This window comes from Anser cygnoides, chromosome 2, assembly GCF_040182565.1.
Source record: "Anser cygnoides isolate HZ-2024a breed goose chromosome 2, Taihu_goose_T2T_genome, whole genome shotgun sequence".
NCBI classification, from domain to species: domain Eukaryota; kingdom Metazoa; phylum Chordata; class Aves; order Anseriformes; family Anatidae; genus Anser; species Anser cygnoides.
The window spans coordinates 127,115,286-127,141,545 of NC_089874.1; the positions used below are offsets into that span (position 1 = coordinate 127,115,286).

Consider the following 26,260-nt stretch of genomic DNA (forward strand, 5'->3'; position numbering starts at 1 on the left):
TGGGCTGCCCAGGGAGGTGGTGGAGTCACCATCCCTGAAGGTCTTTAAAAGACGTTTAGATGTAGAGCTTAGTGATATGGTTTAGTGTAGGACTTGTTAGTGTTAGGTCAGAGGTTGGACTCGGTGATCTTGGAGGTCTCTTCCAACCTAGATGATGATTCTGTGATTCTGTGTGTTTATGAGGCTTAAACCAATATGAACAATGTGTTAAGATATATATATTTGTGTTCATGAGGCTTAAACCTGCTTGCTGTTGGAATGCCAGCACACCACGTGCAGTGGCAGGGAGAGCTGCGAGGCCCCGTTTGCTCGCCCTGGGCACCCTGTACATGGCAGCAGCAGCAGCCCTACGTGCTGCAGACAGCAGGCAAGCACGCTTTGGCTTTGCCCCTTCCACGCCGTGCCCTTCCAGCGCTGCTGCCTCAGCCCTGTGCATGATGGCGGGCAAGGGGTTTGGGCGGAGGAGCGTGGGGCAGCTCGCTGGGGATTTCGCAGGCCTCACTGGGAAGCCTGCACGCCTGAGGTGTTCACTGAGGGAGCCCAACGCCATTACAGCGTGCTGCTGATTAAACAACGGTAAATAACGGGCACAAGTGGTGCAGGCGCCCTGCAGGGAGTAACGCCCCCCCACACCCCCCCGGGAGGCCAAGGCCAGCCGCGCAGACTACACTTCCCAGCATGCCCCGCTCCCCACCCCTCCCAGCTAGTCTACAGGACTACAACCTCTCAGGACTACAACTCCCGGCAGGCAGCGGGGCGGGGCACTTCCGTCGCACTGACGTTTAGTGGCTTCTCTTCCGTTTCCAGGGCACAAAATGGCGGCGGCGGTGCGCGTGGAGGAGCTGCTGGCGGCGGCAGCGGCGGGGGAGCGGGAGGCGCCGCCGGGGGAGCCGCAGCCGCCGCCGCAGCCCCGGGGCGTGTCGGTGGAGAAGGAGCTGGAGCTGGAGTTCGACCTGGGCAACCTGCTGGCGCTCGACCCCAACCCTCCGCCGGCGGCGGGGCTGCGCGGGGCCGGGCCGCGGCGGGAGGCGGTGCTGCGGGCGCTGGCCCGCGACAACGTGCAGCTGCTGGTGGCGCGGCTCTGGGCGCTGCCGGCCGAGCGGGCCGGCGGGGCGGCGGGGCCGCTGGTGGCCCGCCTGCCCGAGCCCTCCTGCCGCCTGCCCCGCGAGAAGCCGCCGCCGCGCCCGCGGCCGCCGACCCGCTGGGAGCAGTTCGCCCGCCTCAAGGGCATCCGGCGGCGCAAGCGGAGCTCGCTGGTATGGGACGAGCAGGCCAAGGAGTGGCGGAGGCGCTGGGGGTACCGGCGGGCGGGCGGAGACCCGGCCCGCTCCTGGCTGGTGGAGGTGCCGGCGGGCGCCGACCCGGAGGAGGACCAGTTCGCCAAGAAGCGGCAGGAGAAGCGGGAGCGGGTGGCTCGCAACGAGTTCAACCGCCTGCGCAACCTGGCCCGCGCTCACCGCGCCGCCACCGCCGTCCCCGCCCCGCCGCTGCACCCCACCGGCCACCAGAGCCGCGAGGAGCTGGGCCTGGCCGCCCGTGTCGCCCGCGTCTCCACCGCCTCGCTCGGCCGCTTCCAGCCCCGACTGCCCAAGGAGCCGGTGGAGCTGCCCCCCCGAGGTCGCGGCGGCAAGAAGCGGCGCTTCCAGCCGGTGCTGGGCGACCTGGCAGCCGAGCGCGGGAGGCAGCTGGAGCTGCTGCGGGCCATGAACAGCAAGAAGCCAGCCCTCGACATCACCCGCGCTGTCAACAAGCAGCTCCGCGAGGAGGACGCCGAGGCCGCCTCTGCCAAGGGCAAGAAGCGGGGGCAGCGTGGGAAGCGCGGCCGCCGGCAGCAGCAGCGGCCTGGCCGTGGTGGCAAGAAGAGCGGGGCCCGGCGGCAGCAGCGCCCTGCAGGTGGCAGTGCTGGAGGCGGCAAGAGGAAGAAGGCTTGAGGCAGGGACCGGGGGACTGTGTGTGTCACAGGCTGGGGGCGCCTGCTGAGGGGCACGAAGGGACTGCTGGTGCCAGCCACCTGCCCTGTGTGCTGCTCCCACACCTCGTTGTCAATAAACGTGCTCCGTTTTTTCTAAAATGGCCTGCGTTTGGCTCTCAGGTGGCAGTTGAGGAGGACGGTGTGCTCCATCCAGGGGGAGCTTGTGGGGGTGGGGGCTTCAGGGGGTGGCCAGGTACCAGCTTTGTGGCTGGCTGGCTGCCGCAGCATCCCCTGGCAGGGAGAGCCTTCAGCTAGCTAGGGTGGGGGGTGGGCCCAGCTGCAGGGCTGTAACCTGTGTTGTGATTGAGGAATGGTGTGTGCAGACAGGTACAGTTAAAAGACAAAGCTCTCCATTCTGGGTAAGTGGCCCAGCGGGAGCTCTTGCTCTGTAAGGGAACTGCTGCTCAACTTGTATTCAGGCTCACTTACAAGAGGAACATGAAAACTTCCTGGAAGACTCATTGTGGAGCCTAAGAAATTGCAGAGACTTCATAGAGTTCTGTTTATTTAAAAAGTCCTACTTTTTGAATAATAGGCTAAAACCTTATAAATTCCTACTTCTATTAGCTTTAATAGTAATAGATCATTTTATAAAAATAGTTTTTATTTAGTTTCACTAGTTTTTTTCTTTATTTTTCCTTCTGTTTTTCTTTACCAAACACATCATTTACTAGAAATTATCTAGGACTTCCGTTTCTCTTGAACTTTGTAGTGTCTCCCATACATTTGAACTAAAAAATAAAACTTGTTGTCCCAGTATGTGGCCTAGCTCCAAGAAGGAAGACATTTTATGGAGCCCTTCCTGGCATGAGAGGGAGTAAAATGAGTTCCAGTAATCTCAAGTAGATGAAGTTTTCAAGCTTTCAAGTGGTAAACTTGTAAGTTGTTAATAATACTGTTTTGCTGCAAGGTTTTTGAAAAAGCTAGATAATTAGCAATTATTTTCTCATTCTCTAGAAGTTCAGTAAGATGGCGACATGACAAAAAAAGTAAAGCTCAATGTGTTAAGACTACTGAGGAGGACAGAAGGAGTAAGTGCTGGAGGAATTTGAGTGGCATTAATGGATCAAGTACAGTGCTGAATTTATCAACTTTGCAAAGGATGCATTCTTCACCTCCCATGCATCCTGTAGCTCACATGGACACAGAAATCAGGTGTTCAGCAAAAGTAGCTAGGCATAGCAGTGCAAAAAGCACTTGGAAATGGCAGGAAATGTTCCAGGCCTCCAATTTTCCTGGCATTTCCATAGGCTGTCTTGTACCTGCTCAACTAGGTGGCACTGTTCTCTCCACCCTGTGACTTCCCGTTAAGTATTTCATGCTGCTGTGTTAGTGGTGAGCTTTCTGAACCTAAGGATTTCTTCATTAAAATTCTGGAAAGTATGAGTTTTCAGAAGTGGTTATGTATTCACAACAGAGATGCAGACAGCTTGCTGGGTGCTCTCACTTCCTGAAACTCCAACATGACTGTATACAGACTTAAAAACTTTGAGAGGGTGCAGGTTTTTAAGCAGTTAGCACTGGCTGCATGGGCACCAACTTCACCCCACCTGTGCAGGGAGCTGAGCTTGCCTGGGTTTGGAAGGGCTGTGCTAACATCAGCCACTTGTAGCAAAGAGTCTTTACTGGCTCAGTGTCTTCCATGTAATTTTTAAGTCCCTTTCATCTGCTGATGCTCTCAAAGCAAGTATCAGTTGAATGTTGCAGTTACGCACCAGATGTTTAAGAGCATTCATTGAGGGAGCTGAATTAGGACAGTGTGAAGCCTGTGTTTATTAAAGCATACAGTCCTTAAGGCAATTCTGTTCTCTGATGCAGGGACCGGCACAAGAGCTCTGTGGACCCCGGGTTATCTCGTCCTTCTGATGCGTGCGGCCCGAAGCTGTGTCGCGCAGGTTTCACGATTTCTATGCCAGTACCTCACATAGTTTTCACCTACAGGAAACAAGAATTACCCGAAATCGTGTTTCTGCGGGCCTGACTGTCGCCGACAGACGTCATTTTTAAGTGCTCTGCGATGAGCAGACCTCCCCCCCGCCTCAGGCCCCGCGGCTGGAGCAGGGCAGGGCCCGGCCCGGCCCGGCCCCCCCGGCCGGCCCCGCAGCCATGGCGGCCGGGCGGGAGCGGGCCGCCCGCCTCCTGCGGCAGCTCCAGCGGGCCGCGTGAGTCGGGGACGGGCCCCGGCGGGGCCTCCCCGCCCGGCCCCGCCGCTTGCCCCGGCCTTCCCCCGGTCTCCCCCCCTGGTGCCAGGCTGCTGGTGGGGCCGCTTCGCCCCCCGAGGCTCGGTCCCGCCGCGGCCGCACGGTGGCGGCCTCCGCCCGCGGGTTCTGAGGGAGCGGGCGGGAGGCTCCCGGGCAGGGAAACATCGGAGTTTGGCCTTTTAAACCTGACTTTTTTCTCTTCTCTTTTATCTAGGTGTCGGTGCCCGAGTCACTGCCACACGTATTCCCGAGGTAAGGCTTAATTCGTGTCTCTGACATAGTTAGGGGCAGCGTGTACCAGGTAGCAAACAGTTCAAAGCATAAGGTAAGCAGCCTGTTATTTTGCAACTGTAAGTGTATAAACACAATAATAAAGGTATAATAATAAAGATTTTTGTTGGAGAGATCCTGTCTCCCCGTCAGCCACAGCTAGCACATCCTGGCCTTCCCTCCCCTCACTGACAGGGGTGGTTTCTGCTGGTCCTGCCATCACCCAAACCATCTCCACATCTGCATCAGTGGGGAAAAACATGTATCTGTTACACTAGAAAAGAAACAGAAGTGCTGTGAATAAAAAGGGGCCATGCACAAAGGCGTTTTATCTCGGGGAGTGGAATCTCCTCAGGCTTTTTGTGCAGCCAGCCCAGAGGATGTGGCTTGCTTTGGTCAGGGTTTGAGAGTGAGTAGAGGAGCTCTGCTGGTGACGGAGGTGCCCTTGGAGGAGCTTCTGATTGCTTTGACTGTAGGGTGTCCAGCAGAATAGTTTACAGATGCTCTTAATCTTTTAATACGTCCCACATGTTTCACTCCTAATACTGCAAAGGTACCTAAGAGATACAATAAGGATAGTTTCTATAAAAATGGGTATTCAGGGCCATAATTTCAGTAATGAGTGGTTTTGAGAGTCTTAGTTTCATCTGCTTTACTGAAGACACTTTTTAAAGAATTATCATTTCCATCTTAGCTGTGGAAAATCTAATGTATGTTCAGATATTTATTTTGCTCACGACCATCATACAGCACAACAATAGCACAGCTGAGAAATCGAATCTCATTTTTCTGGTTGTCTGCTTGATGACCTCCTCAGTCAATTCAAAATAAGACCCTGTAACTAGAAATCTTAATTAAGAATACCCTATAAGTTTTAAGCAGAAATTGATTGTATAAAGTAGCAAGATGATAGTAGTTCTGTAGGTCTCTAAATAATGGGAATTGGCTTAACAGTTAGCAAAAAAAAAAAAAAAACAAAAAACAAAAAACAAAAAAAAAATTTATTCTGTTTCTTGACAGTGTTGTAGTAAATAATGCAGGTTTTGAACTCAGTAAAATTCTTCCTGTAAGTTAATTTTGGCTCAAGAAAATAACAGCGGGGCACCTATTATTTCATCAGAAAGCAAGAGAGTAAATCGCTTGGACATGTTTTTAGCCTGTCAAATTAATGACTGAGTGTACAGCAGACTCAGACTCCAGGAGAGGTCAAACATGTACAGCCTGGCAAGAGATGACAATGAAAGAGCTGATAGCAGCTGGCCTGGGCTTGAATAGAAAGCACATAAAGGATTTTAATACATCTATCTGTTACTGTCGTGGGTCAGTGCTTCAGTGCACCCCAGAGTGTCTGTAAGACTCATTATCATGGCTTCACTCATTGGATCTGAATCCAAATCACATTTTTTCAATTAATATAACAGACAGAAGGCATGACTTCAGCAGGAAGAGCAGAATGCCTCATCTGATCCTTTCTTGGAGAACAATGGGCTGTTTCAGTTGATGCTGTTTGTTTCACTTTGTGACAAAATCAGGATATGCAAGAACTAGAGATCTGTGAAAATTCATGCAAGAATGACGTGGCAAAGAGAAGATATGACTGAAGTACTATCCTTACAAGTATTTTCTTCTACTAAATAAAGTTGATAGCATCATCAGTTCTTGTTAATGCCCTGTTTGTTATTAGCAATGCATGCAGTTTCTTAATTTTCAAGCAAGCAGTTCGGATACACCTGCAAGTTCAGGACTAGTCAGAAGTAAAAAGCAGCATAAGCATCTGCCAGAATTATTTTTACATGTACAAAAGGTGTTTGCAATCCTGATACATAGAGAATATCTCTTGTTTTTGACATGAAATTTGTTGTTCTGAAGGTTATCATGTAGCCTCTACACATTTGTAACAACTCCCAAATGATATGGAGTATCCTGCATGCTCTGCAGATACTCAGTTCTATGTATTTATTGTATATACATAAATATTTTTATACATTGTAAGTTCTCATGCGAATTTCCTGTTAACTTACTCAGTTTTTATAGGAAAGAATTACTGAATGAAGGAAAAAACACCATTTTTTGCTGAATCATACGAATCAAAATAAGTATTTAGGTAATTTAATCACAAACAACTCACAAACAACTGAAGACAAAAATGGTAAGTGTTACCCAGACAAGCCAAGATGACTTGTGCAGTTAGTGATGTGTTAGTGATTTTAAAAGCAAAGAAATGTGTCATCTGTAATATTGTGATAGAGAATGAAGTCACTTTTTATTCCCTAATTTTACTGTTTAATTTTTATTCCAGTTCCTGAACATGCTACCCTGGGAAATACAGACTATGCATTTGAGGTAGATTTAATAATAAACTTTATATGATTTTTTTCAAAGTAATATATTCTTTCAAATATGGCATCTAACAAGTGCTTACATTAGTAAATATTTAAGTTCCACTGTGGCTGTTTGGGACTTGATGCCATTTCTTCATTTTTTTCCAGAAGAATGTGTTCTTTATTTTGCAGATGGCCGTTTCAAACATCCGCTATGGAGAAGGAGTTACTAAAGAGATTGGCATGGTAAGCTTCTGTAATGTAAATCCCTCACTGGTGAAAACTTACTTTCTAAAGGACTGCTGGTGCTATCAATCTGTTTAAAATAGGAAAGCTTTTATATAGTGTGTCTGAACCTCCGCTGCTTTGCTGTCTGTCTAGTCGTACACAGCAGTGTGAAAAGGTTGGAAAATACTGTTGGGTACAGAACAGAAGCGTGTTACATCAGCGTTGCTGTGGTGTAAGTGACCGCATGACATGTAGCACTGGATAATTAGATCATTGATGATTTGCTATGATTACGCAGCGATACTTGACAGGGAATTGAATTCAAAAAATTTTGAATCACAGTGACTCAACAGGATTTTTTCAGTATCATGTCTCTTCCAGCGCTTATTAAAACGGATCAAAGACTTTCCATTAAATTAGATGGATATTAGTTGAGCTCTGAGTTTGGTCTGTGAAGGCATGGAATTTGTGTTTCAGCAGTGTGGGGTGATTCATCTGAGTACATTGTTCTAGTTTGCCTTTATCTTTTTTTTTGTATGTTTTGTGGCTGCTTAGCATTTATGGAGTTAATAGTTCTCTTTATTTGCATATGTGTGGAGCAGATTAATGGTCAGATAGTAAATGAAAAGTTAGAACTTCTGCCTTTAAACAATAGAGATTATTTAAATTACACCTTTAGCTATTACAACAATTAATTTAGCAAAGATTAGGATGTAATATTATTTGTCTTCTTTTTGCTACCTTATTTTAAATATTTTTCTTTTTTTCAACGACAAATTAATATTCAGTGTTACATTTTCTAGTTATTAATGCTGTGCTTTGGCAGGCAGCTAGGGAAGGCCTAATATGGAAAGGCCTTTTTATGTCACAGGAATTGTGTAGGGGAAAAAAATAGCCCAAAAATATTTTACATTTTAATGCAGTCTTAGGCAGTTCCACGTGGTTGTCACTTGACATCTTTATCATTAGTTTTCTGCTTGTGGTGGTTTCACCCTGCTGGGCAGCTAAACTCCACCACAACCGTGCTCTCACTCCCTCCCCTCAAAGGAAGAAGGGGGAAAATACAATGGGAAGGGCTCAAGGGCTGAAGAACAGGGAGATCGCTCAACAATTACTGTCATAGGCAAAACATACTTCAATGTAGGGAGATTAATGAAATTTATTGCCTATTACTTACTAACAGACTAGAGCAGTGAGAAACTAAAAGCAAATTAAAAACACCTCCCCCCCATCCACTCTCTTCCACCTCCTCCCCCGAGCAGTGCAGGGGAGCAGGGAATGGGGGCTGTGGTCAGTCCCTGATGATTCGTCTCCGCAGCCCCTTCACGGTCCCTCTCTGCCCCTGCTCCCCGTGGGGTCCCTCCCACGGGATGCCGTCCTGCCCGAACTGAGCCTGCGGGGGCTGCCCACAGGCAGCAGCTCCTCAAGAACTGCTCCCACACGGCTCCGTACCACGGGGTCCATCCCCCAGGAGCAAACTGCTCCAGCACGGGTCCCCTGGCCCTGATCTGCCATGGGGCAGCTGCTGGGCTCTGCTCCCAGGGGCCGCCCCTGCAGCCCTCCTGCTACCAAACCCTCGCCAGGTAAACTCAATACACTTCTATTATAAGGCTTCAGCTATAGACGTTTGACAGCTTTATAGTTTATGCTATTGTCTGTGTCCTGTACGTATGTGTGAACCCTCTTTTTTCTTTAGCTGATACTGTTTCAAAAGTCTTATAGTACAAAACTTTTTAGTTTTTTTTATTAAATAATTCAGTTGATTGGGATTAGAATTTAAATAGTTAAGCATATGATTTTACACCAGTTGTTTGTGTTGTAATTTAATTGTTATTGTAGGACCTGAAGAATCTGGGTGCTCAAAGAGTTTGTCTGATGACAGATAAAAACCTCTCCCAACTCCCTCCTGTAAATGCAGTATTGAATTCCTTGGCAAAATATGGTGTAAACTTTCAGATGTATGATGAAGTCCGGGTGGAGCCGACAGACCAAAGGTACAACTTCTGACAGCACATTTCTCAAAGTGGCACGCAGGCTCTATGGCTGTATAAACACCTCTTTGCCTGTGACCTATACACTGGTCTTAATAGTAATTTCTCTATGTGCTGTTTTTCTCCTGAGTGATTGAAAAGCTTTTCCTGTTTTCCAAGTTTCCTGCATGCCATTGAATTTGCTAAAAAGGGAGAGTTTGATGCCTATGTTGCTGTTGGAGGCGGGTCTGTAATAGACACCTGCAAAGCTGCCAACCTGTACGCCTCCAGCCCCACGTCAGACTTCTTGGATTATGTCAACGCTCCCATTGGGAAAGGGAAGCCTGTCACCGTGCCCCTTAAGCCACACATTGCAGGTAAAGCAGCAGAGGTGTGTGTAGGGAGTGAGGGGCGGGAGGAGAAGAGTCAGAGTTTACCCTGACCTTTTCACCTTCCTTTTGGGCTTACTTTTCCTCTAGTTGTATTCGGCAGCAAGTTTGCTGCTTACTTCACAGGTTTTGTCATTAGTTTGTCTTTTTTAGCCAAGTTGGACTCCTTTTGCTGCGAAAAACAGTCAAAGGGACTGTTTCTTTTGACCTGTTGGCTTTGGATCAGGGATACCTCCAAGATTTCCCAGATCCTGTATTTCTGGTGCCATTATTATTGTTTTTTTCTTTATTCTGTGTTATTATATATTACTTATTATTTGTTATTATCCCCATTCTTCTTTTTAAGTTCCCACAACAGCTGGAACTGGAAGCGAAACCACTGGTGTTGCCATTTTTGACTTCAAAGAACTAAAAGTAAAAACTGGTGAGATTTTTTGTCTTCTATTCAAGATATTTTTTTCCCCCAATGTCTTCATTATTTTCCTGCCCTGAAAAAAGGAATACTGCGGCCATTGCAGATGTCAATTCATTTGATTCAACTGCCACAGACAAATTTGAAGAGCTTAAAGGTTTCCTCCTCAAATTAAATTTATAGCATATTAACATAATGAAATGCCTATGTAATATAGTGGATTATAGTTTGAAGGCAAAACAGGAAACTAAAATCTTTCAAGTCCTTAAATGGCAGAAAATGTTAATGGCAAAGGAAATTTCTACTTACATTCAGGGTCAACCAACTGTTCCTTATTTCCTCTGTATTTTTCTTTCTGTTTTTAAGAATTATGTTTCTTTGTTGTGTAATTGCAACCAAATGTTCCTTTTCCTGACTTCTGAAACCTCAGGCCTGAGATGCTGTGCAAGTGAGGGGCACTGTCTTCCTCTGACCTTTTCATCCCTGGACAATAAGGATTACAGCTAAAATGTCATCTTAAGCTTCGTAGCTATTTTGAGGTTTTACTTCAGATTGGGTGGATTTTATATGTTATGCAGTCTACGGTAGTTGTGACTGTAGCTCAGAGTTTTGTGGTCTCTATATAGTCAATCTGTCTGTCTGTATCTCTCTCTCTCTCAAGGCTACATCTGTGCCACCTTAACTACGTATGAAGGCACAGTTGTTATAGATGCTGAAGACAGCAATTAGCAACAGTAATTTGTTGTAGAAACAAACCACTCTTGTCCTCTGATTCACAGAGATGTCCGCACGAGATGCAAATTTAAGAATGGCGTTGCAAATGCCATTCAGCACAGACATTTTGAAAGGCAGGCTGCTCGGGGAGAGTGACAGCCAGAGGGAGAACGTGGTCTGGTGGAATTCACTCCAGGCCAACAGTCTCAAATCCAAAAATTCTGTTACAGGGACTTCATCAATAAGAGTTAGATTCATAGATACTTACTATCCCTTCTCTCCCTTTGCAGTTCTCTTCCTATTTTCAAATCATTTGTGTTCCTTACCTATTGAACATTAGGCTTTTGCTGTCCAATTTTGTTGCAGAAAAAATTAAACTCATTTTCTTCCCATATTTTGCAGGTATTGCTTCAAGAGCCATTAAGCCAACACTGGGCATCATTGATCCTTTACATACGCTGTCTATGCCAGAGCGAATAGTGGCCAACAGTGGCTTTGATGTGCTTTGGTGAGTTCTCTGTGTAGGCTACTGCTTGATTTTATTATAGTTCTTGCATTTTTACTATAATGACTGTAGAAAAAAATATATTTTAGGAGTAGAAAACGATCTTTTCTCCTCCTCTCCTGTTCTTGTTAAGGTGATCTCTGTTCTACATTCCTCTTACTTAATTGCATTACCTCCCTCAGAAAGCATGGGCAAAAATCACTCATTTGCAGACATTTTAATGTTCTTGCAGAACTGGAGAAATCATTTGCTTCCAAAATGGTTGCTGTCAGGGAAGAGAGTCCGGGTGTCCTTTTTTTGAGAGATCAAGTAGATGATTAATCACAACTGTGACAGCATTTATCACAGTTGTCAGCCATGGCAGGGAATAGAGGACAAGGATTTTCTAATAAAAGCCATGATCTGTCAAACAAACCTTTTGAAGACCTGTGGGCTGCTGACAGGTTTTAGCCCAAATACGACCATCTTCAGTACCTCTCTTTTAATGTGTTTTTCACTTGGCACAAAATTTTCAGCTTTAACCTACAGCTTTTACCTGCACAAAATGCATGGAAATTTCTATTCTGAGGGCCAGAGCTTGCTTTCCTTCTGGGTGCTGTGTGTGTTAGAGTAGTAGATGCATAATGAAACTGTGCAGTTTCTCAAGCTTGGTGAATTATTCTGAAACACAATGTTTGTAATGGAATTTAGACATTTGTTTATAAATGAAAATGGTTTGTGGACAAACATCAAAGCGTAGCAGTGTAGGCAGTGCTCCTGCTCTATGTAGCCAGGTTTGTGAGTATCTGGGAGATAAGGTTGTTGGCACTTCCACTTAGCTTGAATATCCCACTCATAACTTTTGAAAGGTCCATACTTTTAAAAGGAGGGTGTCTTACTGTGCATCTAGTGCTAGAGCCTCTTAAGGTTCATGTCCTACGGAGAAGAAACGCACCCACTGCAGATGCACAGTGCTCTTCGTTGAAAAGCATTGCAGACCAAAATGCCAATTCATCCAACCTAATTTTAGGCATGGCATGATAGATTGTGGCTGTTGGAGATGTGGCATGTTGGATTGTGGCATTCTGTGTGTCTGTTGGAGGGCTAAGCGCTCTGGAGGTGTCCCCCCAGCATTCTCCCAATTGCCTATGAGATTGTGTTTCTCTTTTTGGCTAAACACCAGAAGTAAATAAGGAGAACCTTTACTCAAAGGATAGCAGAGCAGCAAATTGGAGCTCTCCCACTTAAATAATTCATTTTTCATCTTTCTTTTAGCCATGCTCTCGAGTCATACACCGCTCTTCCTTACAAGATGCGCAGTCCCTGCCCTTCCAATCCAATCAACAGGCCAGCTTACCAAGGCAGCAACCCCATCAGCGACATCTGGGCTCTTCATGCTCTGCGCATTGTGGCTAAATATTTGAAAAGGTAATATATTTAACAGCCGCCCCCCTCCCAGTATGGTCAGTCTTCAGTGCCCCAAAAGAATTTAGAACCTGAGTTTTAGGTTGAAGCAATGCATTAAGCTTTCATTTTCTACCCTGAATTTCTCTTGAATAAAACAAAATGTTTATCAAATAAAATTGAAAGTAGGATTAGGATTACTGGGTTGTCTTGTAGAGGTATCTTTTTAATGCCTCTGTGGATCTACTTTAGAAGTCCTCAGTTAAAAGAATTTCAAGCTGATCAGTTAATATGGGAGCAGCACTCATATTTTTGAAGAATGGTCTTTCTATGACAGTATAAGAGGAATATGCAACAAATTGTATGAAATATTGCTGGTGTCATTTCTGTGTCTTTCATTGCAAACAAATATGCAAATAGCTCCATCAAGAAGATGACCACAATCACTTAAAGATGTGTGAAGTTATACTTTTGCTGAAAACTAGTTAATACTTAGAAGACTTTCAATTTAGATTAAATTTTGGCTTAACTGGGAGTTGACTTTGATCCTTACCAGTTACGTTTTTGTCTGTATACAGGTTTTGTATACCATGTGCACTTATGTTAAAGATCAATATATTACTTTCTTAAAGACTTTTTACAGTACCTAGCCAGTCCAAGTAGTTTTTTTTGTTGTTCTGTGGAATCTGTTCCTGAGACTTTTTCTCCATGTTGTAAAACTACATAAGCAGCCTGACGTGCAGGACGGCAAGGAAGCCCAGCCTATCCTCTTCCTACACGGGTGGGGGGGGTTCAGACCAGCTTTCTCATGAATCTCAATGTGTGCTGGAGTGATCTAGGATCTGCTTGTGAGGTTGCCAAAGCTCATTAGTAGAATTAGTAGGGACACCTCCCACCAGACCAGGCTGCTGAAAGCCCCATCCAGCCTGGCCTTGAACACCTCCAGGGATGGGGCATCCACGGCTTCTCTGGGCATCCTGTGCCAGTGCCTCACCACCCTCAGTGAAGAATTTCCTCCTAACCTCTAATCTAAACCTCCCCTCTTTTAGTTTAAAGCTGTTATCCCTTGTCCTATCATTATCTGCCCAACTAAAAAGTTGTTCTCCCTTCTCCCTTCTCCATCGTGAATTTGCTGGTACTGTTGTCTCCATGCTGTGCAGAGCCATCAGAAACCCTGAAGACCGTGAAGCAAGAGCCAACATGCACCTAGCAAGTGCTTTTGCTGGTATTGGCTTTGGCAACGCTGGTGTTCATCTCTGGTGAGTACAGGAAAATGTTAATCCCTTCTGAGGTCAGCCTCTAGCCCAGTGCTTGTTTCGGATTGTCAAAGGCATTGCTGACTCCTTTCCTGGGTACAGGACAGTGTAGCCTGACCTGCGTTGCCCCTTAACACAGGGAGGGCCATATGTTGTGAGAAATTAATAGGCTCTTGGCATTTACGTGTATGAAGATTGTGTATTCTGGCCTGGGATACTCAAATCAAATCCCATGAAAATTCCAAAACGTGGCCTTCTTTACCTTCCTTGACCATACAAGTAAAAACCATAATTGGAAAAAGAAGCATCAAGGGCAGTTAAAATGTTGAATTCCGTGCCAGCTGTTCTGCAGTCAGACAGCACTGAGGTAATCTTGTGCCATTCCTGAACCAAGGCAATTGGCAGTGAGTCTGCCTGTGGGGTGGGCATTCAGCAGGTTGAAATGAGCTGTAATTCATATTACAATCCAATCTATCTTCATAGGGGTGAAAGTCTCAGAAAAGCAAAGCTGAAGCCCGCATTATGTGGGAAAGTTATTAGCAGTCATTCTCTTCAGAGACCTTCCTTTCATTTCTTTTGTTTGAGCAAATCCACTCTTTAATTATACTTTAAAATTACTGTTTATTTTTCTCATGCAGCGTGATCAGGTGGGAATGCAGATTTTGTTATTTTTGGCACGTCTGCATTACTTTAGTATCGGAGCATCTTTCAGTCCAGTCAGTAGAGTATATAACTTCACACTCTCGAAGTAAGGAGCTGCTTACTCTTGCTGTTTTTACAGCGAGGTCACTAATGTGCAGAGGATGAGAGTTGTCTGTCCCCAGTACCCGTGCTGTATCTGTACCTAAATACTTTTTGTGTTTCTGTATCCAAGAGACTTGCCCAGAGAAGGCTGACCACACAGGGGATCGAACACACATTTTCCAAATACCAGGCGAGTTGCCCTAACCACTTTCTCTTTACTCTCTGTTCCAGCCATGGAATGTCCTACCCTATTTCTGGTTTGGTGAAAACTTATAAACCAAAGGATTATAACGTGGATCACTCTTTAGTGGTAAAACTTGGTTTATCTTTGTTTCCCTATCATACGCCTCAGTTCTCTGTTCTCTCACATTGCTGAGCATTAAAGCACATTGAAGTTACAAGTAGATGTGCTGTTAATGTGGTTTTTTTTTGTTTGTTTGTCTGTTTTTTTCCAGCCACATGGCCTTTCTGTGGTGCTGACATCCCCAGCAGTGTTTGCTTTCACAGCACAGGTACATCCTGAGCGGCACTTGGAAGCTGCAGAGATACTAGGTAGGAATCTCTATGAATATTGCTCATGTATACTGAATTTGTTCCAAAATGTCTTTTGGGGAGGGGAAGAAACGTGTGGAAGCAATCATAGTTGTTGCAGAGGTTTTAAATTTAAAAAAAATAGTTAAAAAAGACTATGTAATTAAAGAAGCAAGCTGGAGAATTGTGCTTCTTGACTAGAAAACTGGAAAGATGAAATTAACTAAATACCTTACAAATCAGGAGAGCGTAACTGTGATTAAAATCTCTTGGTGCTTTGTGGAGCGATGTTACTTTAAAGCGGATACCATAAAATAAACCAATGCTCAGTTGCATCTGTTTGCAGAAAGAAAGCATTTCGCCTAACAAATCCCCTGCTGTTGCAATGAATTAGGACAGAGTGATGTTCTGGATCACTCCTGCCCCTTTTCCAAGGCAAACAATAACTGTGGCTTTCCGTCCTTCTAATGTAGGCTTAAAATAGTGGATTAGATAATCTAGGTGATGGAATTTCTCAGTGGCTGATACCAAGGGAAAGCAGAGTAGCTGTTCCGTGGACACATCTGCGATGGCTCAGAAGCAGCCTTTTCTGCTCCTTACCAGAATGAAAGTACGTGCTGCAAGCTGACAACGCATTCAAAGATTACCATTTCGTACAGTGGCTTGTAAATCTGTGCAGCCCTTTGCTGGAAGATGTCCTGGAGATAGGATACATCCTACTGCACCCCCAGCACGGCTATGTATAGCAAACTAGCTCTCAGTGACGTAGTCCTGGAGCTGTTAGCAGTCTAGCTGTGACAGCATGGCTCTCCTGTGGGCTGATTTATTTATATCTAAGGCCAGCTTTTCTGCCTGCACTCGATTCCGTGTTGCAGCTAAACTGCCGCTAATACCCGTGCTCTCTATCTTGAGGAGTGAGCAATCACAGTCACGTGCACAGCAGCGTAGACAGCACAGAGCAAGTGGGTAGAGCAACTCTCCTGGTATTTGGAAAATTTGTACTCAATCCCTTGTATGGTCAGCCTTCTGCCTGCAAGTCACAGCAGTCCAGCCACGTGTATGGCTTCCCTGTGTATGTGGTCTGAAAGCGCTGTGCTTTTCAGCAAAGACTCCTGTATAGACAGTGAAAATGTCACAGTTGTACTGCAGAGGATGTAAAACAACATGCTCAGGAAAAAAACAGATTGGGGGAGAGTTCGGATTATTTTATTATTTTTGGTTTTGAGATTTGTTCAGCCGTCCTCCTGCAGTCCTGCCTGTGGTCACAAACAGAACACAACCTAGCTGGAGAGATAGACTAAGCTACAAAATGTCTGTGTTCCTGCAGCAATAGCATACAGCTCACAGAAAGTAGGCTGTCGTCAGATAACTGGCCTGCATAGCATATCGGAGAGTTTGATCTCTGGCTCCCTGATTTTAAAACTCGTTGTTGAAAAGTAGTTCCTTTAGGTTTTGTGGTTTGAACAGCTGCCATAAATTCTGCTTCTAAAAGCTCCATTAATATTCTCAATAGAAATTTAAGCTATGTTAGTGTCTGCCTTGCTATAAAGTGTCCCTGCTGAAAAGGTGTCACATGGAAATGAACTTATTAATTCCCACCTGGGGTGTTTGCTCTTGATTCAAGTCTGTAATCCAACTGACTCCAGTAGCTGATTCAAAGCTGTCATGTTGCCAGATGCAGTGACTGAGGAGCTATTTTATAATGTGGAGAAGATTACTAAATAGTTATGTTGTGTGTATGTACAGCTGTGAATTTGGGTACAGCCAGAAAAAGCTTAATACCTCCTCGGGTGGATTCTTTAACAGTTGAAATAGGTGTGTGTGTGGCCAGAAATGTTCTGAGTGCAATCCGTGACTAATTTGTCCTTTAGGCTGAGCAAAAAGAAAGTAACAGAACCTTTTTTTGTCCTTTTTTTTCCCCCACTCCCTTTCCCTTTTCACTTTACTATCTGAAGATACTGGATCACCTTTATGTCCCACTTACTCTTCTACAATTAAACTCAGGTAGCATGTCATAATCCCCCACAGCATCAGTCTGCGTACAGTACTCGGTCGTGTTATTTATCAGTTACTCCCTGACAGTCTCTGCCACAGTACTGCCCCTCTTACTACACAAATATCCGAGCTCCTCAAATGAGTTTGTTGGTCTCCTGTTTGCTTAGTCACCCGTGCATGCTACGCTGAACCGCAGGAGGATCACAGAAAATATTTCTCCCGTAGCTGTGTTGTGCTCTTACTCATCTCTCAGTATGGTTCTTGGGCCCAGCATAGTTCTTGTGTAACATCACTGAGGTTATGCAGAGAACAAATTTGGCTCAGCTTGCTTTGCAGAGAAATCACAGGGAGGAAGCTTCATCTTCTATATGGATGTGCAGGTTTTTTTATTTTTTTTTTAATAAAGTCTTGACCATTCATTGAGGAAGGAGGAGCAAGCTATTCTGTAAGGAATACTGATAATCTTTCATTTTATATTGAAGCTTTCATTGCTGTTCAGTGGATGTTTCAAAGATACCAATTCCTCCTCTTCAGTTCTGCATTGTCCTACACAAGCAAGCACATATTCAGACAGAATTAACTGTAGGATTTATTTAACCCACTAAACCACTGCCCTGCCAGCTCCTGTCTTTCTCAGCCTCTGCACTCTAGTCCTCTCTTTGAACGTGTATTTAAACAGAGTAAGTAGAAAATTATTTGGTCGCTGGTTTCCATGTCCTCTAGATGTCAGCAAACTCAAGGCCTTAAAATAAAGGTAGCATCTGGCACGCTGTCCATAAAAAATAACTAACACTGACGTTCATGTGTTAGCTTCTTTCCTCCCAGCAGTTAGTCAGACTGAGAAGTGCTTCTCCCTGGAAGCACAGAGGGAGAGGAAGTTAACTCCATGTGGCAGTTAGTATTTCTGGCAGTGGTTACCTGCTTCTCCTGATCTTGTTTTATTTTACCTTTTACAAATTACCCCAACTGTAAAATGAAGACTGATTCCTCTTTTTACTTCATGTTGCTTTTAGGGCAGTGACTGTTATGTATGGATATGTATTCAGCTGATATTATGATTAAATTAAGTCCAGAACAGGCTTCCTCCTCTCTCTCCACCCTACAGTCAAGGCATTATGTCTTATTTTAGGAGCTGACATCCGCACTGCCAGAATCAAAGATGCGGGGTTTATTTTGGCAGACACGCTCCGGAAATTCCTATTTGATCTGAATGTTGATGATGGCTTAGCTGCAATTGGTTATTCTAAAGCAGACATCCCTGCATTAGTCAAAGGCACTCTGCCTCAGGTAAGACAGAAAGTAAAAGTTTTCCTTGTCGAATAAAATCGAGCAGATTTTTTAAAGAACAGGAGGCTTTCTTTTCAAGCAAATGGTATTTATAGTCCTACATGAAAACACAATGGAGAAAGTAAGGTATAGTCAACTGTTCTTCTCGCTACACGGTTTAAGTTTTTATTTTCAGTGAGATGGCGTGCATGCTGCAGTCTGTTCTTTGCATGGGTCCAGAAAGAATGGCTAGGTTGGGGGCATTTTTTAAGCTTCAAGTTTTTAAAAAAGGGGATGGTTTTCACAGAGCTTTGATGTTGGTAGAATAAACTGTTTTCTCTTAAATATCTCTGTTAGTTGTACGTGCAGGATGGGTTAAAGATAAAGCCTTAATACCAAGCACTATTTGGTGAGAATGGTGAAGCTGACTTTGCAATAAACTTTTCCATACTGAGAAGTTGCATTTTTTTTCCACAGATGGCTTTTTTGTTCCATTGACCCCCATCAGAATTTGAAATAAGGTCCCCTGGGACGGTGTAGTTTAAACTTGTAATACCCTTTATTGTTTCAGCGCTCACAAAGACACTGCAAAAAGCAACACGCCACACCAAAAGCAAAATCCGGTGTCTTCCTTGTAAAAAGACAGCTCAATTCATATGCTATGGAGTGCTCTGTCTATTCAGGATTTATTTCCACCAAATAGCAAGGGAAATAAACAATATGGTGAAAATTAAAATTTTGCAGGCTGAAAAGTTAATCACTTCTTACAGCAGTATCTCTTATCATGTCTAGTTCTCGTGGATAAATCTCAGAGCTACTTACAATAGAAGGTAAATAATAATATTCCTATTTTACACCTGAGAAAATGAGACCCAAAATGCAACTACTTGGGATCAAGTGGTAAAGCCAGGAAGAAGTAGTGTCAGAGTATGCATCAAATAGGTTATGCACATGAATTGTTATGGGGCATTTTGGAGGTTTGTTTTCATAGAATGTTCTCTTTAAAACATTTATTTTGGGGCAACACAAGCACAACATCTCATTGAAGGCATGTTTTGTGTAGCTAAGAGGGGGGGAAGTTTCTTTAGCTAGACATTGAAGGTTTTATTTGTTGGTTGTTTTTTTTGTTAGCTTATCTCAAATGGACTTTTAATTCATTTACTGTCATCTCACTGCATTGGTGATTAATTGTACTGCGTAAAATGAGATGACTTGGTAGTTTCTCAAACCTCATTTTGTACATGAGATGTACCATACTGGGAACGTATTCGTATTCCTTAACAGTCCATTACCTACAGAGGTAGTCCATACAGGTCAGCCTTTGATATATTTATGTTCTTTTCAACTTTCAGTAAGTTTTCTTCAGAACACAGCAGCCACCCATTCGTGTCGGCAAGGCCGTGTGCTGCAGGCTGATGCTGCTAATACAATAAATCAGCAAGGTGTACGTCACGCTGCAGGGTTGGAGCTATGCTGGGACAAACCTTCGTACCTGAAGTTAGAATAGGATTTTGGTTTCCTTTGTAAATGAGTCTGTTGAAATTGATTCTATTCACAACCGAGTAGTGGGTCTAGCAAAGATCATGTCCCGAGGCCAAAAAGGTGGCTGGCCCTGCATGGGTTTCAGGGGGGAGATGAGGAAGGCTGACAATGAGCGATGGCAGCAGGCCGGCTCTCCGGCCCACCCACCCCCTGCCACCGTACCAGAGGCAGTCGCAGTGTGGCTGAAGCACCGATGAGCACAGAGTTGCTCATCCTTGGCATTACACCAGGCCTCACTGAGTCAGACCGGAGGAGCCAGGGCCTTGCTGTCTGGGCATCAGCACATAACGGCAGGCTTGTGTGGGGGCAGCGCTGGTGCCTCTGTGTCGAGCTGCCATGTGGAGGGAGCATCCTGCTGCTGTTGCTGGGAAATGCTGTGGTCTGTCAGGGTGATGGTCGTCCCCCGCCACCCCGTGGGACTTTACAGGTAACACAGGGTTGCAAAACTGCAGTTTGGCCCAAAGCGTCCTGGTTTAAGCCTGATGAATTATTTACTGGGTGTTTGAGCTCTGAGTTTTGTGTATTGCGAGTCTGAAAAAAGCAACACACTTTTTTTGTCCTGGTGCTGTTTGAATTCTCCGTTTGTTTTCAAAACTGCACAGAAGAATCTGAGCCGTTTCCTTGGCTGGATCTGTGCGCACAGCCGTGCTGATCAGAGATGAGGAAAGGTTTCATTCAGTTGTTGCAGCTGGTACCTGCAAAGTCCCTATTGCACACGAAGCTGTCTGCACAAAGCTGCGCTTCTCGGACTCACGGCAGGCCGTGCTAGTCGTGCTGGTTATGAACTGTGAATGTCTCTGAGGTGACTTCCTCTCCGTGCCCGCCCGATATCCACAGATGAACTTCACAGCGTGGTGCTCTCGCTTTGCAGCCACATCCGGCTGCTCGGCAAATCACAGCCCTGTGGGCGCAGGGGGAAGCGGAGCAGCTGCGGCAGCGGTGTGAGCTCTGCCTTTTGCTTTTGCTGAGCCTCCTCCAGATGCTGGGGGCTGGAGGCACTCCCTCCCTGGCGTCCGACCCCGTGTGCGAGGCAAGCCCGGTAGCAAATGACGTCCGCTGTCTCACAGGTGTAAAAAAGGGAAAAACAGATCAGAGCGTTTACAGGGACAGCCTCGTCCACCAGGGAGATGTAGAAACAGGTTGTAGGAGGGGAAGCTGTCTTGCCAAAGTAACAGCAGTCACGTAGAGGCTGCTTTGCCGAGGCACAGTGCGTTCCCAGTGTGGGCATCTGTCTTTGCAGGTGTTTGTAAATCTCCCCAATACTTCAGTAAATGGTGAATTCATTGGTTGTTGAAAGCATGAAGTTACTGATCGTAACACTACAGGTGCATTCATGTTAGGCTGTTTCAGCTAAGTGGAGCCATGTCATATTTCTGCGATAACTGAATCCGTACACAATCACAGCTCCCCACCCTGAACAGCGTGGGGGCTTTTCGCAATTGCAATCCCTGCCTCTGTAGTTATTTCTGTCAAACAGAACGGTGAGGCGTACAGCTGAGTTTCATTTCAGTCAGTGGGACTTACACATCTGAAAACTCTGGTGAATCACATGCCAGATTAAAACCAAACCTAATTATTTTCTGTTCTTGTTCCAAGGCGTCCAGCTATATATCAAGCAGCTTCACTACCTTGCTTTGGTGTGTCTCTTCTCTGGAGCCTGAGCTGCACACACTGTTTATTCTCCCCATCTACTGGGCTTCCCGGCCTTTGAGAGATGTTGTATTTTGAAAATCTCAGTGCCTAAAAATTATGTTCCTAGTTCCAATGCTGGCAAATGAATTTAAAACGGACTGTATTCCCAGAACGCTTCCCCCAGCGTACCTACATCTGTGTCTGGCAAGACCCATGTTTGAAGTACTCGACTTTGCAAGTGAACAGCTTTTTAATCTTTCTTCTGTGTGTTTAATTATAAGCTGTTTCAGCTAGTATATTATTGAAAGTACAGTACAGTTGATGATGCTTCAACCTTAATGACTTGATTACTTATTTGCAAAACCTTGTTATTCTCTGTGAAGGACATTAGCACGCAGTTGAGCTGCACAGTTAGCTGCTCTTTGATTCAATTTATTGGCAACCTTCTCTAATCTGGTTTTTCTTTGATCTTGCAGGAGAGAGTGACTAAACTGTCACCACGTCCCCAAACAGAAGAAGACTTATCTGCCCTCTTTGAGGCTTCCATGAAGCTTTATTAGCTTAAACATTTTGCTCAGAAAAGTGTGCCCTTTTATAACACAAAGGTAATTTCTTACAGACAGCGGGGTTGAATATGTTTAGAGAATGGAAGAACTTGGGTGTCCTCCACTTCTGTACCATTGTGCACTGCCAAAAGATCAAGTAATTCATCGTTAACTAACTACTTTGAAGTGAAGACTTGATTGTGTTTTTCCTTGCTCAGTAGCCAGTAGTATTACTTGCATGAAAGCTGAATCAGACATCTAGCTTTACTGAAGGCTTGCTGGTGCTTTAGAGATGGTCAAAAGTGAAAACTGTTTTTTGCAGGGCATTTTACAAAACATGCTTTTTGTTTAAATTGTTTATGATTTTGTTAATAAGTCTTGCTATTTAAGAAATAGCTGGGGTCATTTTTAATTAGGGAGGGGGAGTTCCCTTGTGGAAAATGTCAATCTGCTGTATTGTATTCCACTTTGTCATCTTCTTACCCTCTTGCTTCACCAAGAAGGCTATTGAAGGGAGGTCGTTTGTTGTTGTTTGATTAAAAAACAAACAAAAGAAACTATGTTTGGACAAGGCTTTCTGAGGTTTTGCTTTAGGTTAAATTTTTGAAATGTTTTTTCCAATATTTGTCTTTCCTTTCAAGGTATATATGAAGTATTCATAGGAGGAGCAAACCAGAGTAAAGCATGGTTGCACCCTCAACAGGAACCACGTAACAGCAACATATCATCCATCACGGTCATTTTGTCTCCGTGGAGAAAACCGCTCCCTTTTCCTGCTGTGTTCTGTGGAAGGAAGCTATCAACTACATGTGTGAAGTGATCGCTTCTGCTGAACTCCTGCAGGTGCTGTCGCTCCGAGCACAGCCGCCAGCCTCATGAAGTGGCAGTAGGCTGTGGTTCAGTATGAAAAAGTGGTGGTGTAGCATATGGCTGCGCTGTGCCCTGCTGGGAGGGCTGGTTAGACGTGGGAATGAGTGTGCACGTTCGGAGCAGTTAACCAGCTGGTCGACTGTCAACTGAGAAGGGGAAGTGGGAAAGGGAGAAATGAAACTAAAATTTTAATACTATTTTTCTTTATTTTTTTTTAAAAAAGTGCACACGGTTGCGTGTGCAGTTCATTTAAATCAGATTCTGCTTCATGTTGGACCCTTTCAGCACCAGATTCATGCAGTGAGCACAGCACAAGACAAATGCAAGAAGAACCCCGTAACCTGCTGGGAAGGGAGCAGTTCTGCAGTCACCCAGCCGAAGCAGAAGGCTCTGTATGCACACCTTTGTGCTTTTGTGTTGGTCTGATAAGATTAATGCTAACCTGGAATCTAAAAAGATCTATCTAAAAATACAGATGTGTCCCAGATGCTGGCATTGGGTCTGGTTTAATGTTAAATTGAAGCAGGTGGATGGATACTGATTGGATACCAGAGATTTTCTTCTTTACCATAGAGTGGGTTTGGTGGCCATAGGGACTGCACTGCCAAAATGCCTCAGCCTGTTCTGGAAAGCACATCTATTTTCCATGTCCTTAATCTTGTCCTGTGCTGAAATTGCCCAGAGGAACCTCTATCATGAAGAGTGCCTTCATAATAGCAAGGGGTGAGGGATTCATTTTATTTTATTATGCAAAGTTGCCATATTTGGGGAAAAAAACTTCTTGTCAAACCCTTTTGTGTATAATATTTTGCTCTGTTTCATCTTTTCGCTCCTACCTTTCTCCAGACTGTGGCAGCAATCCTGAAGAGAGATTTTTTTTTTCTAGGAGCCTAATTCATGGCAGCAGTGCTGCGTTTGGAAAGTTCTGGGGAACTGAGCAGCACATGGGTTTCATTACTGCACCAGAGCACTTTGATGGGCTACTTAGGAATGTAGGATATTTCACTCCAGCACACTTTTTATTTGCTGTTTATGCTGCTGTGGCAGTTACTAGCAGGCTGCATTTTCAGCTGATAGAACCTCACACTAAACTTCATATACTCGGGTAACCCAGAGCTCTTGCTAATTTCTAAACTAAGCCTTACAACCCGTTCTGATGTAATAGGTTTTCTCCATGCTTTGTGGATGAGACAAAGGCTCTGATACTACACCTAACCCAGCTTAAGCACCTGGTACTGTAAGAGGGGGACATTTCTTTTCCTGGCAGTTTTCTGAGCAAAATCAAAGGAGTTCAAGCCACCCTGCAGAGCTGTCTTTCGAATAATGATGGTTTGACAAGGAGTCATGTCCTGGCTCCTGTCCTATTCTGAGCATTGGTAGTTTCATTCACAACTGAGTAAGGGTTTGTGTGTGTGTGTATTATCTAACTAAACTATTCTGTACCGAGAAATCTAGTTGATCAAATATACCTGTATCTTTGAACATGTCTGTTTTGTGTATGTGAACGTGGTGTTTGCGGGGAGGAAGGGGGGTGAAACTGTGGTGGCTGGGCATGTCTGAGCGACTTGTTCCATGCGTGACTTGTTACTGCCCTGTTACTAAAGGCCTCCGTGATGCATCTGTTACCACCTTGAGATGATACTGAAATCCAAATAATAAATAGTATTGTACTTGCCATAAACACAAGCTTGTTTGGAAGTCTATGACAGCAGCATTTAAAACTCTGTCGTGTTAACTTCAATCTTTTAAAGTACAAACCAAAACCATCCAGAGAAGATAAGCATTTGTCAGCTTCGCAGTGCGTAGTGACTCTTCCAGCCAAGATGTTTGCTTGGTGTACTCAGCAGTACGCAAAGCCATTGCACTGGGGTAACAACTGAGATGAATGTTAGAGAAGTTTCAGAAATAAAAGCAGCCCAACTGCTGCACTGCACTTCTCCGAACCTTGAAGAAGCTTTCTGTACACCTTACTCTGCATCGTCAATACGTAGTTTTAAGAAACATTACATATTTCATGACAGCACTACAATCCTTGTATGGCTTACTTGTTAGCGCTAGGGTGTGATTGATTTCCTCCCCTTCCTTGAGGAGTCAGTCTTACTTTCTGCCTTATAACTACATAAAGGGATTTGTCAGTCTTTATATGAAGAACAAATGCCAAGTTTATCTAGACCATGTTTTTTTTAATAGGTTTTGAGGAAGCGTACATAAGGGCTGTTCAGTCATGACAGAAGAATGGTTTGAGGAGACTCCAGGGACTCCTTTTTATTAAAGTAGGAGTCGTCATGTTTATGCTAGCAAACCGGTCAGATTCTTGCTGTAGACATCGATCTGCCACTTCTGTGCCGTAGTCCTGGATTCCCAGAGCTCTGTGCAGACATACACAGACTGAGCCCTGGCCCATTCGGTTACTCAGTCGGTCCCTCTGCTGGGATAAGGCTGGCTTTTGGGAGCCAGTGTGAGCAAGTGCATGTGTAGTGCTGGTGAAGACAGTTTAACAGCAGGTAGTTTTACCTGGACTACAAAATGGAAAACCAGTGTACTCGGAGCTCACAGGGTGGCTGCTTGGCACCAGCAGAAATGGGGGCAGCTCATACAGCAGTTAGTCCAGCCCCTCTTTTCCCTTGCCTCTTCCCATTTCACAGAATCACAGAACTGTAGGGGTTGGAAGGGACCGCGAAAGATCATCAGGTCCAACCCCCCTGCCAAAGCAGGCTCCTTAGAGCAGGCTGCCCAGGTAGGCGTCTAGACGGGCCTTGAATATCTCCAGAGGAGACTCCACAACCTCTCTGCATTTCAGCATTATAATCAGCATTTCAGTGCTGATTATCCCACCAGTTAAAGCAAAAGGAGAATGAGGCAAAAAATACATAACCTACATCTTGGAAAACTCCCACAGTCATCCTGTGTGAATAAAGGTGGAAGAAATTGCAGGTAGGTTAGTGTGTGCTTGCTCATTCCTGACTGCATCGTGTTCTCTTCAAGGCAACATGCCAAGGCTGTCATCTTCTGTCTCGTGGTTGGCTTTCCATCCCCCTGAGGCCTGAAAAATGGATGAGGAAGAGCGTTAGTTAAAGGAAGTGCAGCAAAGCTATCTCTAGGCACTTTCCATAAGCCCCAAGCAAATCTGCTTAAGCACTGCAGTGCTCCAGGACATGTGCAGCATGTCTTGGGCTTCAGCATCTGCGGCCTAATAAATCCCTCCATGCACTGAGTATGTCTGTGGAGAAGGGACAAGAAAAGCTTAATGCAGTATAGCAAGAGCCTCAAAGTATAGTCTGTATCTTGCCTCAGACCATCCCTGTGTACTTCCCAAACAAAAGGGAACTTCATATAATTCAAAATAGTTGTTAAACACCGGCTAGTGAATGCAGAAAGTAATGTGATCGTTTTTCTCATCTCTCCAAGAGCTGTTGCTCATGGGGCAGTACAAAGACCTGCTCCTAGTAGCCCTGCCTCAAAACCTGCTTCCATTTTTGACTCATCACCGGGCTACTTGCAGAAGAAGAGGCTG

General features: G+C 44.9%; 2 protein-coding genes across 3 annotated transcripts; both read left to right on the top strand.

Moving 5' to 3' along the window:
• Positions 1-790: 790 nt before the first annotated feature.
• RRS1 (ribosome biogenesis regulator 1 homolog) lies at positions 791-2,071 on the top strand. Its single transcript, XM_066993039.1, has one exon. The coding sequence runs from the start codon at positions 816-818 to the stop codon at positions 1,929-1,931; it is 1,116 nt and encodes a 371-aa protein (XP_066849140.1). The 5' UTR covers positions 791-815; the 3' UTR covers positions 1,932-2,071.
• A 1,880-nt stretch (positions 2,072-3,951) lies between these two features.
• ADHFE1 (alcohol dehydrogenase iron containing 1) lies at positions 3,952-24,432 on the top strand. Of its 2 annotated transcripts, XM_048061746.2 has the most exons (15): positions 3,986-4,134; positions 4,388-4,425; positions 6,743-6,786; positions 6,957-7,010; positions 8,832-8,986; positions 9,143-9,339; positions 9,698-9,775; positions 10,880-10,985; positions 12,237-12,389; positions 13,526-13,624; positions 14,597-14,675; positions 14,821-14,917; positions 18,021-18,178; positions 21,808-21,936; positions 22,518-24,432. In XM_048061746.2, the coding sequence occupies exons 1-14, from the start codon at positions 4,079-4,081 to the stop codon at positions 21,889-21,891; spliced, it is 1,398 nt and encodes a 465-aa protein (XP_047917703.1). In that variant the 5' UTR covers positions 3,986-4,078; the 3' UTR covers positions 21,892-21,936; positions 22,518-24,432. The 2 variants fall into 2 exon arrangements, with proteins under 2 accessions (XP_047917704.1, XP_047917703.1); XM_048061747.2 differs by lacking the exons at positions 21,808-21,936; positions 22,518-24,432 and adding an exon at positions 18,635-21,801 and having other exon boundaries at positions 3,952-4,134.
• Positions 24,433-26,260: the final 1,828 nt, after the last annotated feature.

Excerpts from the sequence above, each read along its gene's own strand:
- RRS1 (XM_066993039.1), top strand. The coding sequence starts at position 816 with ATGGCGGCGGCGGTGCGCGTGGAGGAGCTGCTGGCGGCGGCAGCGGCG.
- ADHFE1 (XM_048061746.2), top strand. The coding sequence starts at position 4,079 with ATGGCGGCCGGGCGGGAGCGGGCCGCCCGCCTCCTGCGGCAGCTCCAG. Across the intron at positions 7,011-8,831 it reads TTACTAAAGAGATTGGCATG|GACCTGAAGAATCTGGGTGC; the intron begins GTAAGCTTCTGT and ends TTGTTATTGTAG. Across the intron at positions 8,987-9,142 it reads GTGGAGCCGACAGACCAAAG|TTTCCTGCATGCCATTGAAT; the intron begins GTACAACTTCTG and ends CTGTTTTCCAAG.